The sequence below is a fragment of the Branchiostoma lanceolatum genome, chromosome 9, assembly GCF_035083965.1.
Source record: "Branchiostoma lanceolatum isolate klBraLanc5 chromosome 9, klBraLanc5.hap2, whole genome shotgun sequence".
Classification (NCBI taxonomy): Eukaryota; Metazoa; Chordata; class Leptocardii; order Amphioxiformes; family Branchiostomatidae; genus Branchiostoma; species Branchiostoma lanceolatum.
The window spans coordinates 10,183,598-10,198,700 of record NC_089730.1 but is presented as its reverse complement, the minus strand read 5'-3'; the positions used below and the strand labels follow the sequence as shown (position 1 = coordinate 10,198,700).

Below are 15,103 nucleotides of genomic sequence, written 5' to 3'. Positions count from 1 at the left end.
AAATCTAAAGATGTACAAAAGCAGACAGAACGGCCGGATTAGCACCTACTTTTATGGGGGCAATCACCATTCTACCATTGTTAACCATTTTCTACCATTTTCTACCATTTTGAGTTAATATTTCTAAAAGTTAAATAATCACATAGATGTTTAGAAATTATTACAAATAAAGAGGTGTTTGTGCAGTTACTTTCAAAATATTTCTAAATTATCTAATTAAATTCAAATAAATTCATATTTTTGTATTTAATCTTTTTAAAAAATTTAGAACCATTGTCAGTCAGATATTCTTTCATTAGAAATTTTTCAAAATTATTACAAATATTATTATAAAACCCTCATGGTGTCTTGGAATGGACTCTAGTACAGTGTGTAATTTGAAAAACAATTATGAAAAGCTGATTGTATCCAGCCATAAAATTGCTGCTTATCCAATGTTTGCCTGAATGATTATTGTGCAAATGGGTTTGGTTTTGTGAAATTTTGTTGCTTTTTTTTACCAAGTAAAATTGTTAAGTACATGTACTTCGGCATAGATAAAGATTAATGCCTTATAATGGTCAATTCTTATAGTCAGAGAGTAGATAGTTGACTGGTAGATATTTACAAGAGAAAGTTGAATAGATAAACAAGTGTAGCAGAAACTTGGTCTTTTGATGCCAGCTTAGAGTGAAAGTTTTATAAGGGAAACAAAGAGAATGACACAAAAAAGGGAACATGGATTGTGGTGTTAAAGTGCTTTGCCCAACATTTGGGCCTTCTGTATTGGTGTCAGCTGTGGGTGTATGTTGATAATTAAAGATTTTTCCATGATGACAAGACTATGATATAATTTTGAAAATGTGGATATTGTACAAAATGTTCATACTTAAACCGAGTGTTGGAACTTAATACCAACATATTAATCCAGGATTGTGATAGATAAAATGCTGTAGTGCAGTGGTATAAGCAGGTTGGTAATTGGTATATCCCCTTTTAGTTGGTAGTAGTCTTGATGTGAAAAGTTTACTTGCAAGAACATATTTTACTCTACTTGGCATGGGTGTAGTTCAGTATACATACCATTAGCTTGGAAACTGGTGGAGTTGGATGTATAAGAACCAGTTGTAATGATATACCTGGAGTGCTCTGACTGTGTACATTGGAAAATATACCCTTAATCAGTCACTGATGACTATGTGTTCCTTGTGTCAGATTTTCATCATAAAGAAATAGCAAAACTGTCAAGATAAAGAACTAAGTTGCCTGTTGAACCCTTGAAAGGCAGCCTAACCCAAAGCCTCTTGTCAAGGCTAAATCAAGGGGGACAAATTTAGGATTTCCTTTTCAATGAGGCCACACCAATTTGATTTTTGGGTTTTCATTTTTTTTTCAGTAAAAACATGCAGTAAGTCTGGGGTTAAGATAGGGGCTTGCATAACATAAAGTATAATAATGGTTATTCAAGTTTGCAGCTTGAAAAGAACAGACAGTAGATACACCTGTTGATTGAAAATTATCAAAATTTCTGTTTTTTTAAATATGCACTTGAAATATGCCATTCATGAAAAAAAAAATGTTGAACATAAAAACATTGGCAGACAAAAGCTGAATAAAGGCATTTAAGCCATTTTGTATAATAAAGGGCACTGGAAAATTGTTGAATGGCTTAATGGTAATACATGTATAGTAAGTAAAAATGTCCTGAATGGGAGGTGTTTTGATTCCTAGAACCAACAAATTGATTTGGTGCAGCAGAGAAAAAACACATTCTGGCAATTCACTTAAGTGGACAATATAGATTAATAACTCTGTCATGGTGTATTTGTTGACATGTTATCAAAGTATAAAAGTTTACGCCAGAAACACTGAAAATCTGGCCCAATCTCTGTAGAAGGCAAGTAGGAACACACAACAAACTTTGCAAAATGATACAGAAAGTTTTTGTCCACGCAAGGACTTCTGGGTACGCGCTGATCAACATCCGGGACTGGGGTCGACCTTTGACCCGTATCGCCTTTCCACATATCAAATGAGGTGATTTGATCACAGCGCATTATTCATCAGTTTCCCCTCGTTTTCTCACCGGTAAGTCCATATCAGAGCTTCATATGCGGGTGGTAACTCTATAACAAAACATTCTAGTGATTTTGAGTAAAGTAGGCGCTTTTCATGGATCGTATGGTTGGATTTTTGCGGTTTCGTTTCGGTGTAGCGTGCAAGTTGGCAAACAATGCACGGCGAACATGTTCTGTTGATCGAACTGGCATGGCCACCGCTGCCTTGTCTCAACATCGTATCTTGCGCCGTTGTTCGAGCTCCTAACGATCAAACAATCGTATGATATGTTCAATTGTGTACTAGGATCGTACGCACGAAGTTTCAGGCTGGGAATCGAACGTTTGGTGACGTTTTGTGGGGGTTGCCTACCTTCCTAGTTGCTATGCTGTTCCAACAGGGTGGCTTTTGTGTCCTGTGGCCAACCCAGTCGGCCATTTTGTGTTAGTCTAAATCCGTCTCGTGTACACTTTAAAAGCGAAATGCAATGCACAAACGACAATTTCAACATCTGCTTCTCCAATTTAACCCATTTACGTGTAGGTCTGAGCATGATTAGTGGATATAGAATTGTTGTTGACATTTGAGGTTCCAGTTGTGGTGCATGTTGGTGGAGCTGTCAATCAAAATGTCCCAGACAATTGAAGTCTGCGCCTGCGTGACAACGCCCACAGCAACTATCTCATTAGGGGCACCGACTGGGGTGTCATGCCAACTCAATTGTTTCTTGCAAATTTCCATGTTTTACTCATGACTGCTTTTCTTGAAATGAAGCATTGTTGTTGTTTCGAGTTATGCTAACAATGGAATTCTAGAATAATGGAGAAGGGTATTATTTTCACCAGCTGTCAAATTTGCTGTTGCTGGCAACTCGTGATCATAATTTGTGTGCAGAAGGTAGATTGAAATGCATGCATACCATGTATCATTTGTATGATACATGTGCACAAATTGAACCATCTTTTGAATCCTGTCCTGGATTTCTGCATAATTATCAAACAACCAGCTGGCGCAAATTTGGAGCAGAAGTTGTAGCTGGGAATATAACAAAGAATGAAGAGATAGGTAAAATATGTTTTAGAGCTGTTTCACACAATTTCCTAGTGTAGTCTGATAGCTACGTAGACAATGTGTATCAAGCAGACAACCTCAAACTTTCATTAGTTTTAAACGCATTTGTGATGAAAATCGTCTTGGGAGGAAAGTATGCAACACAGCTTACTAGTAAATTGTGGAACAAGTGACATGTTGAAAGACATTTGTATTTATCCAGCAAATACTAGTAACTAACATTTTGGATTATGCACACCACTACATCATACATGTATATCAAGCACTGATTGAGGTCCAGTGAATGAATTGTACACTATGAAATGTCATTGTGCCATGCAGACAATTTTGCTTGATCAGAAAATACATTCATTGAAGTTCTGTCCGTGCAAACCACACATCAAGCGGAATCTGCAAGTGTAACACTGTAAGGGGAGTTGAGTGTGTGTATAAAGTGCTAATCGTGATTGATGTGGACTGTTTCTCCAATCCTCAGGACAAGGCCTAACCGTGATGGCGGAGGGGGATCAGGTTACAGAAATGGTGGCTGACAGCACCAGTCTGGAGGTGCCCGTAACGACCGCATCCCCAATCACAGTGAACGGTGTCAAACCACGCGTTTACTACCAATGCGACCAGTGTCCATATCTGAGTGAAAATCGCTTTGCCCTCATTCGCCACTATCGTACCCACACAGGCGAAAAGCCCTTTAAGTGTAAGTACTGCCCGTCCGCATTTGCGCAGGCGTACGACCTAAAACGCCACAGTATGGCCATACACGATCAGACCAAGCCCCATAAGTGTCCAAAATGCGAGTATGAGTGCCTGCGCAAAGCCAACCTGGTTGCTCACATACGGAGGAGCCACTCAGATGGGAAGCCATTCAAGTGCAGCTATGGGAAGTGCTCCTACAGTACCACCACTAAGAAGTACCTACAGGTACACATGGCTATCCATGCCAACAAGGTGAGACTAACTTTCACCGTTTGCCTCCCCTGCGCATGTCTAACTCTCCCCCTATGCACTACCCCTGCCTGCTGCATGGCATGCTGCTTAGAAAACTGTCGACTGGACAGCTCCTGTGTCAACATGGGAAGATTAATGCATACCTTCACCATAATGTGATCAGCCATGCATGATTAGGGGAGAAGGGTCTTTCTGGTGGCTATTTTCATTCTTCTAATCTACCTGCTTGCCAATGATCTCACGCATGCGAATAAGAGGCATACTGTGGACAGTCAATCCACCTGTATGTGCGTATTATGTTCCTGTACTGGGAACCCTTGTAAACTCGTTTATGCAGTTCTTTGTTGGAGAGGGTCTACTTATGCTGCCCACACATGGGAACTAATCTGACACCCTCTTCAATCCCCCTGTCATTCCTTCAGCCATTTTTGGCTTTGAGTTTCTTTCCTCCTCTTCGCAAAAGAAGACATCTAATTCTGATAAAAAGATTTTGGTTACCCGCTTCGCCTTTCCTGCCAATGAACACTTTGGCTGCATGTGGGTGTCTCAGTAAAATGTCTTATATTTTTTTTCCTACAATGAGTATGATCTGAGCAAGACAAGGTATAAAATACACACAAATGGTCGGGTAATATTTCAGAGGACCATAGATGTAACATTTTTTTGTCCAAAAATGTCAGCAAAGTAATACCAACATGTCCATCTGTCTGCCAGTATTGTTACACGTGCCAACAGACTGTTCCTGTGTTGTCCCTGCAGGAGAGGTACCAGTGTAGCAAGTGTGAGTACAAGTGCCCTCACCAGTGGATCCTGACTCGCCACATGCGTAAACACGAGCGGGAAGAACAACGGGCCGCGGAACAGGCAGCGTGGGAAGCACAGCAGACTAGAGTGGAGCCGCAGAGTCAGGTGACAGTCGTCCAGGCACAGGTACGGTACAACTTATAGATATCCTTTTGCTATCAATTGATTGATCGATCAATAGTAGTAGTAGTAGTATCCAGTCAATCAATCAATCAATCAATCAAAATGGTTTATTGATAAAAATGACATTGCAGCCAAAGGCTGACTTGTGCCTTACATACATAAAGTATATTACAGCTTTGTTTACACATAACAAGACATTACCCATTAAAAAGTTACAAGACCACAAGATTGCTCCAAGACTGCATGGATAGAACATTTCAAATACATCCTTCACTCCAGTTGATCATATCTCTGTTGTTTCTATTTCAATTCCCATGTGTTATATATCATTGGAAAGCTTGTTTATTACCCCTTAACAATTGTATGCAACTTGCTATCAGTGTACACTCATTCATTCACGGGGGTAAATTAAGTAACTTGGTCACCGAAACAGCAGAAATTTTCCTGCCCGTACACTATTTCACATTGGTAGGAAATCTTTTTGGGAGGCCCATTTACGAAATCAGCCATGGTGTTTACCACACAAAAGTATGATCATTACAAAAGGACAACAGACATGCTTTCCAGTGATATGAGCACAATGCTCATCTTAAAAAAACAAGGGACATATGATCCAGAGAATTTTCTGCATTTATTTCTCATGACCCACTCAACATACAGAGTGTATGGAGCCCTATTATGAAGGATATTGAAAAATGCTTTCCCATGATAAGTGATATGATAAATTGAATGATACAATAGAATTTATAGATAATAATGGAGCACTTTTTCTGTTAGGTTTACATTGTTGGGCTAAATTACCCTTGTTGTGTGGTGGTTTGTGTAATACATCATATTACTTGTACTTGTATAAGCGTTTTTGATGCCTGTACTAATGTACAACTAGAGAAGAAGTGTTCCATTTAAACATTGGTTGTCTTGATTTGATGTACATGTACTAATGGTTGTATGTCTTTTGTATCTTTTCGACCTCCAGCCAATGCAGGCTCAAGTTCAAATGAACACTACCCAGAGGGTGCCCGTTCTTATAGCCAAAGGCTTCCCCCCACCCCAGCGCCCCCCCTTACAGAAAGTGTTCATCACACCCAGCTCAGCTCAGCAAATAGCAACCATAGCCAGGACAGTTGTAACCACAGCTATACCGGTTGTGGCAACAAGCTGGGCCCCCAAGACAGTCAATATCACCATCCCCATACAGTCTGCAAGCACCAGCCAACCACAGCCAGCCACAGTAAACCTCACCAACCAAGTCAACCTTCTTCAACCAAGTCAACCAACTTCACCAAAAAGCCCCAACAGGTCTTCGTCCCGCGGTAATGCAGGTAAAAGAAGGAGCAGAGATGATGAAGACGATGACGACGAAGTGAGCATGGCTTGCCCAAGCCGCCACTCCGTCCCCGGCAGTCTGATTGACAAGCCGTTCCAGTGTGACATGTGTGGATTTGCCTTTACTCATAACTGGCTTCTACAGGTAAGTAAGAAGTTATAAATGATATGTGAGTCTCCATTAGATGAATTCATATATTATTTAGTGCCATTTAAGTTATTGTAACAGTTATAATGCTATTTTGACAGCAAGCCTGTATAGTTTTCCTGAAATCGTAAAACATGCCAAAGATAATGCAAGTTTAGCTTGTCGTCTTTGAGATGAACAATTGAAGGCTACTTAATTGGAATTTGGAGTAACTGCTGACGTGTGTTATAACTTGTAACCGACGTAAATTTACTGTATGGAGGAGCCAACTGCAGGAAGAAGGGTTAATACCAAAGTGGATTTATTGTTTTTATCCTTTAGCACTCTAAAGTAGCCGTTTGGTACCCAATTCCCTATTGGTTACATAGTTAGACAACAGGGAGAAGGTTTTGTAAATTTTCACAAATGCCATTTCCTGTTGTATGTGAATGTTGTTGTACTCAGGCCATCATACATGTATATGGACCATTTCTTGATGAACTTAAAATATTATCCCCCCCCCAGCGCCACATTAAGACCCATCAGTACAGCGGGAAGAACAAGCAGCAGCTGCTGGCTCGGAGTCTGCTGCGGGCTGCCAGGAACCAGCTGGAGCGACCGCGCCCCTTCAAGTGTGAGGAGTGTGGGTTTGCCTTCATCCAGAACTGGCTGCTACAGAGGCATCTGCGATCACATGCTGCTCGTAGGCTGAAGGTGAGATTTGCCATTGTCACCCAATATAAAATTTACTGTTATGCCCACAGTCTGACCTTTGGACGTTTTTGTGTGTCGCCAAAAAGTCACTGATTCTAAAAATCGCCAGAGACTTGAGCATATTTTCCACCTGAAAATGTACCCAATCATACTGGAAAGGGCTCTGGGATCTGTGAACTTTGGCCGATCTCTGTATAAATTTCATCTAGAGGTCGCAGTCAATTTTTTTTGCTGTGGGCAGTAGAAATTCAATTTAGTATTTCCAAAATCATTATGTAACACTAATGGAAGCATTTTCATCTGATCTCTTGAATTCATTAGTTGCACCTACTTTAATCATCTTTCTGTTCTCCTACACTCAGTCTTGTTTATAACTTCTTTCTCGTCTCTTTGTATCAGCAACAGGAGCAGGGTTCATACTTTTCTGGGAAGGTGATCACACAAGTTCAGGTATGTTTTATTTATGTCATGTTAACACTCAGCTTTATAGGTTGTAATGGACCAAATGTAGTAACTGCTCAAATCTTAGAAATGCGTGGTTGGTCAAGTTTGGCTTAGTTTTCCAAGAATCCATACTTCCATGAGTGAAATTTCTATTTTTTGGTATTTCTTTAAGTTTTTTTCTGGTGTTAAACTCAAGCACATTTACACAAGTTTTTCTTTGATGAAATGTTAAAATGTTGAGATGTGATAATAATAGAAACTACTTAACACTTGTGCAGTTTTGCAGGTACATGTATGAAAGTCAAATATACAAGGATAGTTTGAACATACATACGTAACTGCAGAGGTAGCCTAAAACAAGTACATGTACTGTATAAAATGCAGTCTATATATCTATAGTTCATCTCTGTTTCTATAGTTCATTCTAAATCAAAGTTGAACCTATAATGCCACCACAAATGAGTGTTGGCGTTCGCAGTTCAACTTTGATTCATAAATGTAGTCTATAGCTAGTTTCATGTATTACAAACTCATACATGTGCCCCCCCCCCCCCCCCCCCCCCCAGCAGCACCAGCCCCAGCAGCTGATCCAGGGCCAGACCTTTACCCCTCAGACCATCACAGTCCAACAGAACACCTACAAACAGGAGGCCAGCGAGAGTGAGGAGGACAGTGAGGAGGATGACTTGTACAGTGATGAGGACGACTCCCTCTTACCCATCCCGGCTTCCAAGCTACAGGAGTTCCAGTGTAACTTCTGTCCTTTCCAGGTTGGTGTATTGTATGTGTTTACAAAGGTTGTAAAGATTATGATGTACAGTGAAAAGTGACCAACTCTACATAAGGACCACCTGACTAATGTGGTCTCTTAGATACTTTTGTCCCATTGACACAAGGATTAAGAATACTGGTTTTGATGACCACCTGTCAGCATAGACTAAATTTTATCAGTCCCATGTGTCTTCATGGGCAGTTTCAAACACGTTATTTTGTGTGAGATGTTATGCGTCTCTTACTTCTCATAACTCTAGTGTTATCTTTTAACCTTATGTCAAAGTTTGCAGAACACATTTTGTAGCTGACACAATCTTCCCTCCACAGGCTAACAATGGACTGTCCCTGGCAAACCACCTCCGCATCCACAGTGAGAAAACCTTTGACTGCAGTGTGTGTGAATTCACCACCGACAACAGGTGAGACCCATTTACACACTGTCCTAACTTTCATTTTCTGTTCAGAACATACTCCTGTTGAGTTTCTTTAAATTTTTTGTCCAGTTTGACATTTTATATTTGTTTCTATAGCTGGGCATAGACATAGGAATCCCGAATTGGTAAACTAGCAAGTTTCAAGGGTGAATAGATAAAGCAATGTGTGATTTGGAATAAAGATAAACCTTTTTCTTGTTGAATTTCTTTGTGGAGTATATGTTTATGTTTTGATACCTTTGCTACTAGCAAAGGTATTGCCACAAAAAAGTCAAGAAGAAACAGAATCTTCTGATGGTATCTTATTCCTCCATACAGGAAAAGCTACATCACCCATGTGCAGGAACATGCTAACAAGAAGCACCACTGCACCTTCTGTAGCCTGACGTTTGAGTCAGGGATCGGCCTGTCTAACCACATCAGGGGACACATGGGAGAGAACAAGTACAGGTCAGTGATTCCTGTCTTCTCCCAGTAAAGTTCCAAAATGTAAGCTTTTGCTATGGTTTAACAGTATATTGCAGTAACAGCAGTTATTTCTCAGCAGTTGTTGTTATGTTTGACCTGGGAATCTAAACATTCTTATTTGTCACAGGTTACTACTAGTATCTCCAGTCTGTGCTTGGACCAGATTGGCAGTAGTGTGTGAATAAAGACAGTGTCTTGCTGTTTTGTTAGAGAACTAGACTGGCCGTCATTTGCTTTAAGAGCAAATTCAGGATGTTTCGCCCATACTCCTCATGCAAGAAGTGGGCTGTCCCAAAATAACTCCTGGGCAAATCCAAGTTTCTGCATAATTTATGCAAATGAGGTCCTCATGAGCATAAGTTATGTCCAGGTGCTTTCACCTTTCCTACATATACCTACATGTTGTCAAGGTAAGGGAAATACAAGTTTATGCGCTAATTATGCAAATGAGGTCCTCATTAGCATAATTCATGGCCAGGTGTGATCACCTTTGGTAACGGTACGATCATGTCAAATCTGACATCTGCAGCTTTTCCGGTAAGGGAATTAAAAGTTTATGCAAAAATCATGCAAATGAGGTCCTCATGAGCATAATTTATGGCCAGGTGTGTTCGCCTTTCCTAAAGGTACATACACCTCAAAGATGACATCCGCAGCTTTTACGGTAAGGGACATACAACTTCATGCATCGATTATGCAAAGTAGGTCCTCATTAGCATAATTTATGGCCTGGTGTGTTCGCCTTTCCTAAAGGTACCTACATGTCAAAGATGACATCCGCAGCATTTACGGTAAGGCACATACAACTTTATGCATACATTATGCGAATTAGGTCCTCATTAGCATAAGTAATTGTCAGGTGTAGTCACCTTTCCTATAGGTACCTACATCTCAAATATAACATCCGTACCATGTAACATAAGGTACATATAACTTTCTGTAATACCATTAGTATAGGTACCCCCTGACATCTGCTTGGTTTTAAGTCCCAGACACGGGGAAGTGTAGGAGGGCTTATGTTACAGTATGACCTAGTTCTTGCTGGCCCCGACAGAAAATAACGAAAAATTGCATCAAAAAATTGCAAAATAAATCATTTTGAAGTAGTGTATGCCAAAAAAAATAATGGTAAATATCCAATGCACAACTAAACCAAATTTCAGGTCCTCAGGTTTCAACACCACGGCACTGGAGGCCATAATGTGTGACTTTTGTCTGAAAATGACCAAAAAACCTCCATAAAATCATTTTAAAAACTTATATCAAAATAATTTAAAAAGGGTCTAGGGGTATACACGTACTCTACCTGCATACCAAATTTCAGCTTATTTGGTCGACGGACGACCGAGAAGAAGTGATTTGAAGATTTGACAGGAGAAGAAGAAGAAGAAGGAGAAGAAGAAGGAGAAGAAGAAACCTGACAAAAACAATATGTTTCGTTGGCGAAACATAAATATGCTTGTCAAAGAACACATTAAGAAGTACATGGTTGTGTAAAAGAGGTTTCAGCATCATAACACTAAACAGCATACCATGTAACATGACATGACATGAAATTGTTTCTTCCTGCAGATGTGATCACTGCCCCTTCTCAACCAATCAGCGGAGAGTCCTGGAGCGCCACGTGAAGCGCAGCCACACCCGCAAGCCTCTGCAGCCAACCATGATCATCAAACCAAACCTAACCCCCATCAGCCAACCACAGGAGACCTTTCATGTAGACTTGGGACCGTCCGACATCGGGCAGGAGGTGACTGTAGGCTTAGACGGGGAGGAGGAACTGGAGTATGAGTCTGTTATCTTTGAGTGTCGCTACTGTGGACGGCAGTTTGATATCCAGGAGGAGTGGGTTCGACACACACAGAGGCACATGTGGTGAAAGGACACATATCTCCACTACAACAATACAGTACATGTGTGTGGTGTAGATGATTGTTCTGCATTCTTCAGTCTATTCAGTACACCGTGATCTTAATAATGAGTGTAGATAATCTTGAACATTGATGCCAGACCTTACAATACCTCTGTCAAGGATGTATCTTTGTTTTATTGATGCTGTGGCCATTTCTAACAATTGCTGTATTTATTGCATCTCAATGGTCTTGTATAAATGATTTGGTGTTCCCCTGCTGTCTGTTATTTGACCATCACTGTCATTGGCCAGAGAAATAATACTCTGATATGTTTTTCCTAGATAAAGGTGCTGGAATTTTCTCCTGAAATGTCAAACACTAGCAGTTTTGGGCCTTTTTCCAAGTGCCCTTGTAACTAGCAAGAAAAGAGCAGACGAACTAGTTGAATTGTTTTGATGTGCTGCGGTGATAATGTCCTAGACATCTAATTTATGACTAGAAAGTATTTGATGTCATACAGGCTGTATTTATACATAGGAATTTTGAAGTGACATCCCTCAGTAGCTGTAATGTGTGTATCTGTGTGATGTAGCAAAAGTGCTAGTACTGTAAGGATTACAATGTGTGTAAACAAAGCTGCTAACTGAATGCTCATGTAACTACTTATTTGCTCTTTCACACAGTTGCCTTAATCATTAATGTAATTCCTGTGAGTTGTGCTATTCTAAGAGCTTAAGCCACTGTCAGACAGTCAAAAAGCTTCAGCCGTATTAATTTTGTTGATTGCCAGAAGAAATTAAGAAATATGCCAGACTGAAGCTTATTTTTCGCCTGAAAATCTACCCCATTATATTGGATGGGGTTCGGGGAGCTCCTAACATTGGCTGATCTCTAAAAATTGAGCAATGATTCAGAATACTGGGCGTTTTACTCCCAATGAGCTTGCGGGCTCGTCAGCTGAACAATTTTCCTGCCATCTGACTTTATAGAATATTGTTTTACACAGTCAACCAAAAAAATATGGTACCTGACTTAATATAACTGTTTTATCTGCTTTGTATAAAGGGGAATCTTTGACACTAATGTAACATGGCTACAACTTCAACATAGACTTTTCCTTCTGATTTCTGCACAAAAGGGAGCAAAGTAGTGATGTTGCCTTGTGACTATAAGGCTATATGAAGGCTTGCAAAACTCAGTAGCCAAGAGCTGTTCAGGTTTAACTTCTGATTTGGTGGTTTGGATGTATGTATATTTGTGTTGTATCATATCAGGATAGATTAATGATCGGCAAGGTTTCAGATTTTGAGTAATTTACTCATTTTGTTTCTCTTTTTTCTAGTTTGCCATGACTGAATGTCTGAAATCAAAATGTAGACTAATGATAAAACACAGTACACTTTGAGTTGTAATTTTGTTTCTCACATGAAAGGGGAGGGGGGGCTCAAACTGCTTGACTTTCACACTGTACAAGCTTGAAAAGGTGAATAAATGTCAGCAGTGGACTGCACCACAGACTTGTCGCACTGGTACATTTAGGAAATGTGAGTGTCCGTGATACATTAGTCACATTATACTTTTACTCAACAGCTGAATTGAAGCTTGAATGGGAACTTGGTAAACATCAGGCCTTGTTTAAATGGTTGGGTGTCAGTTTGAGGAACAAGTCTTTAAACACAATTTTTTGTGCTGTAGAAACACTGAATATGATCAAATAACAGCGATAAGACATCCTTAAAAATGTTAACATTTAAGAAAACTTTCTTGTTCTTTAGAAAATGGTTGTGGAAAACAATTTTACAGGTAATGTTGTCAAAACAATATGTCTTGCAAGGACAAAGGAAGGTTAGGTGCAGGTAGTGTACCATGAAAGACACTGCTGATGAAGCAGACTTGGGAGCAAAAGGTCAACCAATAGCAACACAGGATGATGTTTTTGTTTGGTCATACTGTATGCAGACGTAATGCAGTACACCGACTTAACACTTGAAGAAGATCACTTTACGCGGAAGTAAATTCCTGTAGAAAATATAAAAGCTGGAAATTGCGCAGTTCAGAACTAGTTTCTTGGCAGGCACAGCGGTGACAACATCACTGCTGTCTACTCGTTTAGGACTTTTTACTTCCTGCAGACGCGGTGGCTTACAGAAACACAGGTAAGTTGGATTATTTAGGATTTAGCACACCTACGTTATATTTCTTTTCAATCTTTGTGATGTCAGGAAGTTTTATCAAGAAAGTAGGAATTGGTTCAAAATGTCACTAGTAGAAATGGAAAATTTTTTGCTTGAGGAGACATTCTCTTCATTTTCAGATCTTTGACCTTGTCTTAATTACTATAGGTTTATCCATGCCTGAAATGTGTATTGCACATTGGGACTTGTTCTTCTAATTTCCTCTTCCCACACTTCTCACATTTTTAATTAGAATGTCCACTGATCACTTCCTTTACTTAGCTGACTCAAAAGATATCATCTACGAAACATTTCCATCTATGCCATGTTTGAGATGCGCTGATGTTTTTTCTCAATCTGAATGCAGTTGTGCCAGAAGTATTAGAAAGAGAGTTGGTAAACATGTTAAGTATTACAAAAGGGCAATGCAGTTTGAAAACCTTGAGGCACATTTTCTATCTATTTTGATGTAGCATTAATTACTCAGAAGTAAATTGACTAGGCTTACTTATAACTTCTAATCTGTAATGCTCATCTATTGTTCCAGATATGGCACTGATAGCGTCTCTTCTTGTCCTTGTGCTGATGGCACTTGGCGAGTGTCAGAACATGTCGACTGACAACTTCGAACAGTGGAACCTGTTCCGTGAGCAGTGTGAGAAGGACGAATCCTGCAGCTACGAGACCACCATGGTCATCAAGAAGGAACAGGACCAGGAAAGCGAGATCAAGAATGTGAGCAGGGCTGTCTCCAACGTGGCACAAGACGTCCAGAAAGTGAAGCAAGAGACAGAAAACCTGGAGGGCCTGAGGAACGAACTTCGTGTCATGAATGCGAAGATTGATGTGTTGCTGGAAAACAACTTCACAACAAACAACCTCGGTCTGCTGGGAACTGGCACAGGAAACTCAGCCCCCATCATCCCCACCTCTGCTCAACTGTCGTCCTGGTCAAGGAGTCCCACAAACATGTCTACTGTGGACATAGGATGGCTTCGACAGAAGAATAGGATGTATCGAGGTGCACACAGCACCATGACACGATCGTTGACCCCATACATTGCCCCTGTGCTCTTCAAACAGAAATGGTGTGAAGGAAGATTGACTCCCTATCCCAATGCAGGTATGTGTTGACCCGCCATAGTTTCATGTAGAATGATGAATGTTGAAGCTCTTTCAAGTGTGGTTTACTGTTCACAATGATCATAATTGTAACTTGTGGTCTTGATACAGTATTAAGATTTGATCCATCTATCTGAACCTGTTTAAAGTAGATTTCTAGTTTCTCCCCATATCCAAACTTAGAGAGTGTATTGTCACTCTAACTAAGGTTACTTCTTGATCTAATCACATTCCTTGCAGCCCTCTCTATGTTTGTTATGAAATGACATTTCTTTTAGGCAGTGTGACAGTTCCTATCTAGTAACACCACTAAACTATCATTTTGTCTTCAGGCTGCAAGGGGATGTTGACATCCGTGGGAGAGCCAGAGATCGTGGTCCAACGTGGCGACTCATACGGAGCCTGGATGACAGACCCGGTTGGAACAACGTGCACCGATAATGTCTGGTACATGAGTGGCTATAAAGGCACCTCTGTCCCAGAGTACTCCACGGTTTGGGACTTCCAATCAGGGTGGGGCTGCACTCCCTACACACTGCCTCAGCCCTGGGCTGGTACAGGGCATGTCATGTACAATGGGAGTTTGTACTATACCAAATTCAACTCCCGCACAATGGTGAAGTATAACCTTGCCACCAGAACGGCCATATATGAAAACCTTCCTTCCACAGTCAATTAAAACTCACC

General features: G+C 40.4%; 2 protein-coding genes across 6 annotated transcripts; both read left to right on the top strand.

Moving 5' to 3' along the window:
* The first annotated feature begins 1,949 nt into the window (after positions 1–1,949).
* On the top strand, positions 1,950–12,635 carry LOC136441222 (zinc finger protein 665-like). 5 transcript variants are annotated; one of them, XM_066437374.1, is made up of 10 exons: positions 1,950–2,067; positions 3,584–4,053; positions 4,813–4,983; positions 5,957–6,451; positions 6,959–7,147; positions 7,547–7,597; positions 8,158–8,361; positions 8,693–8,784; positions 9,118–9,249; positions 10,840–12,635. In XM_066437374.1, the coding sequence occupies exons 2-10, from the start codon at positions 3,601–3,603 to the stop codon at positions 11,144–11,146; spliced, it is 2,094 nt and encodes a 697-aa protein (XP_066293471.1). In that variant the 5' UTR covers positions 1,950–2,067; positions 3,584–3,600; the 3' UTR covers positions 11,147–12,635. The 5 variants fall into 5 exon arrangements, with proteins under 5 accessions (XP_066293471.1, XP_066293474.1, XP_066293472.1 ...); XM_066437375.1 differs by lacking the exon at positions 1,950–2,067 and adding an exon at positions 2,167–2,934; XM_066437377.1 differs by lacking the exon at positions 3,584–4,053 and having other exon boundaries at positions 1,963–2,067.
* A 120-nt stretch (positions 12,636–12,755) lies between these two features.
* Positions 12,756–15,095, top strand: LOC136441224 (noelin-2-like). Its single transcript, XM_066437379.1, has 3 exons — positions 12,756–13,276; positions 13,842–14,417; positions 14,749–15,095. Exons 2-3 carry the CDS (start codon positions 13,844–13,846, stop codon positions 15,093–15,095), a joined length of 921 nt encoding a protein of 306 aa, XP_066293476.1. The 5' UTR covers positions 12,756–13,276; positions 13,842–13,843.
* The last annotated feature ends 8 nt before the right edge of the window (positions 15,096–15,103 follow it).

Coding starts and splice junctions, on each gene's coding strand:
- LOC136441224 (XM_066437379.1), top strand. CDS start 13,844: ATGGCACTGATAGCGTCTCTTCTTGTCCTTGTGCTGATGGCACTTGGC. Junction 14,418..14,748: donor GACTCCCTATCCCAATGCAG/GTATGTGTTGAC, acceptor TTTTGTCTTCAG/GCTGCAAGGGGATGTTGACA.
- LOC136441222 (XM_066437374.1), top strand. CDS start 3,601: ATGGCGGAGGGGGATCAGGTTACAGAAATGGTGGCTGACAGCACCAGT. Junction 4,984..5,956: donor TGACAGTCGTCCAGGCACAG/GTACGGTACAAC, acceptor TTCGACCTCCAG/CCAATGCAGGCTCAAGTTCA. Junction 7,148..7,546: donor ATGCTGCTCGTAGGCTGAAG/GTGAGATTTGCC, acceptor TCTTTGTATCAG/CAACAGGAGCAGGGTTCATA.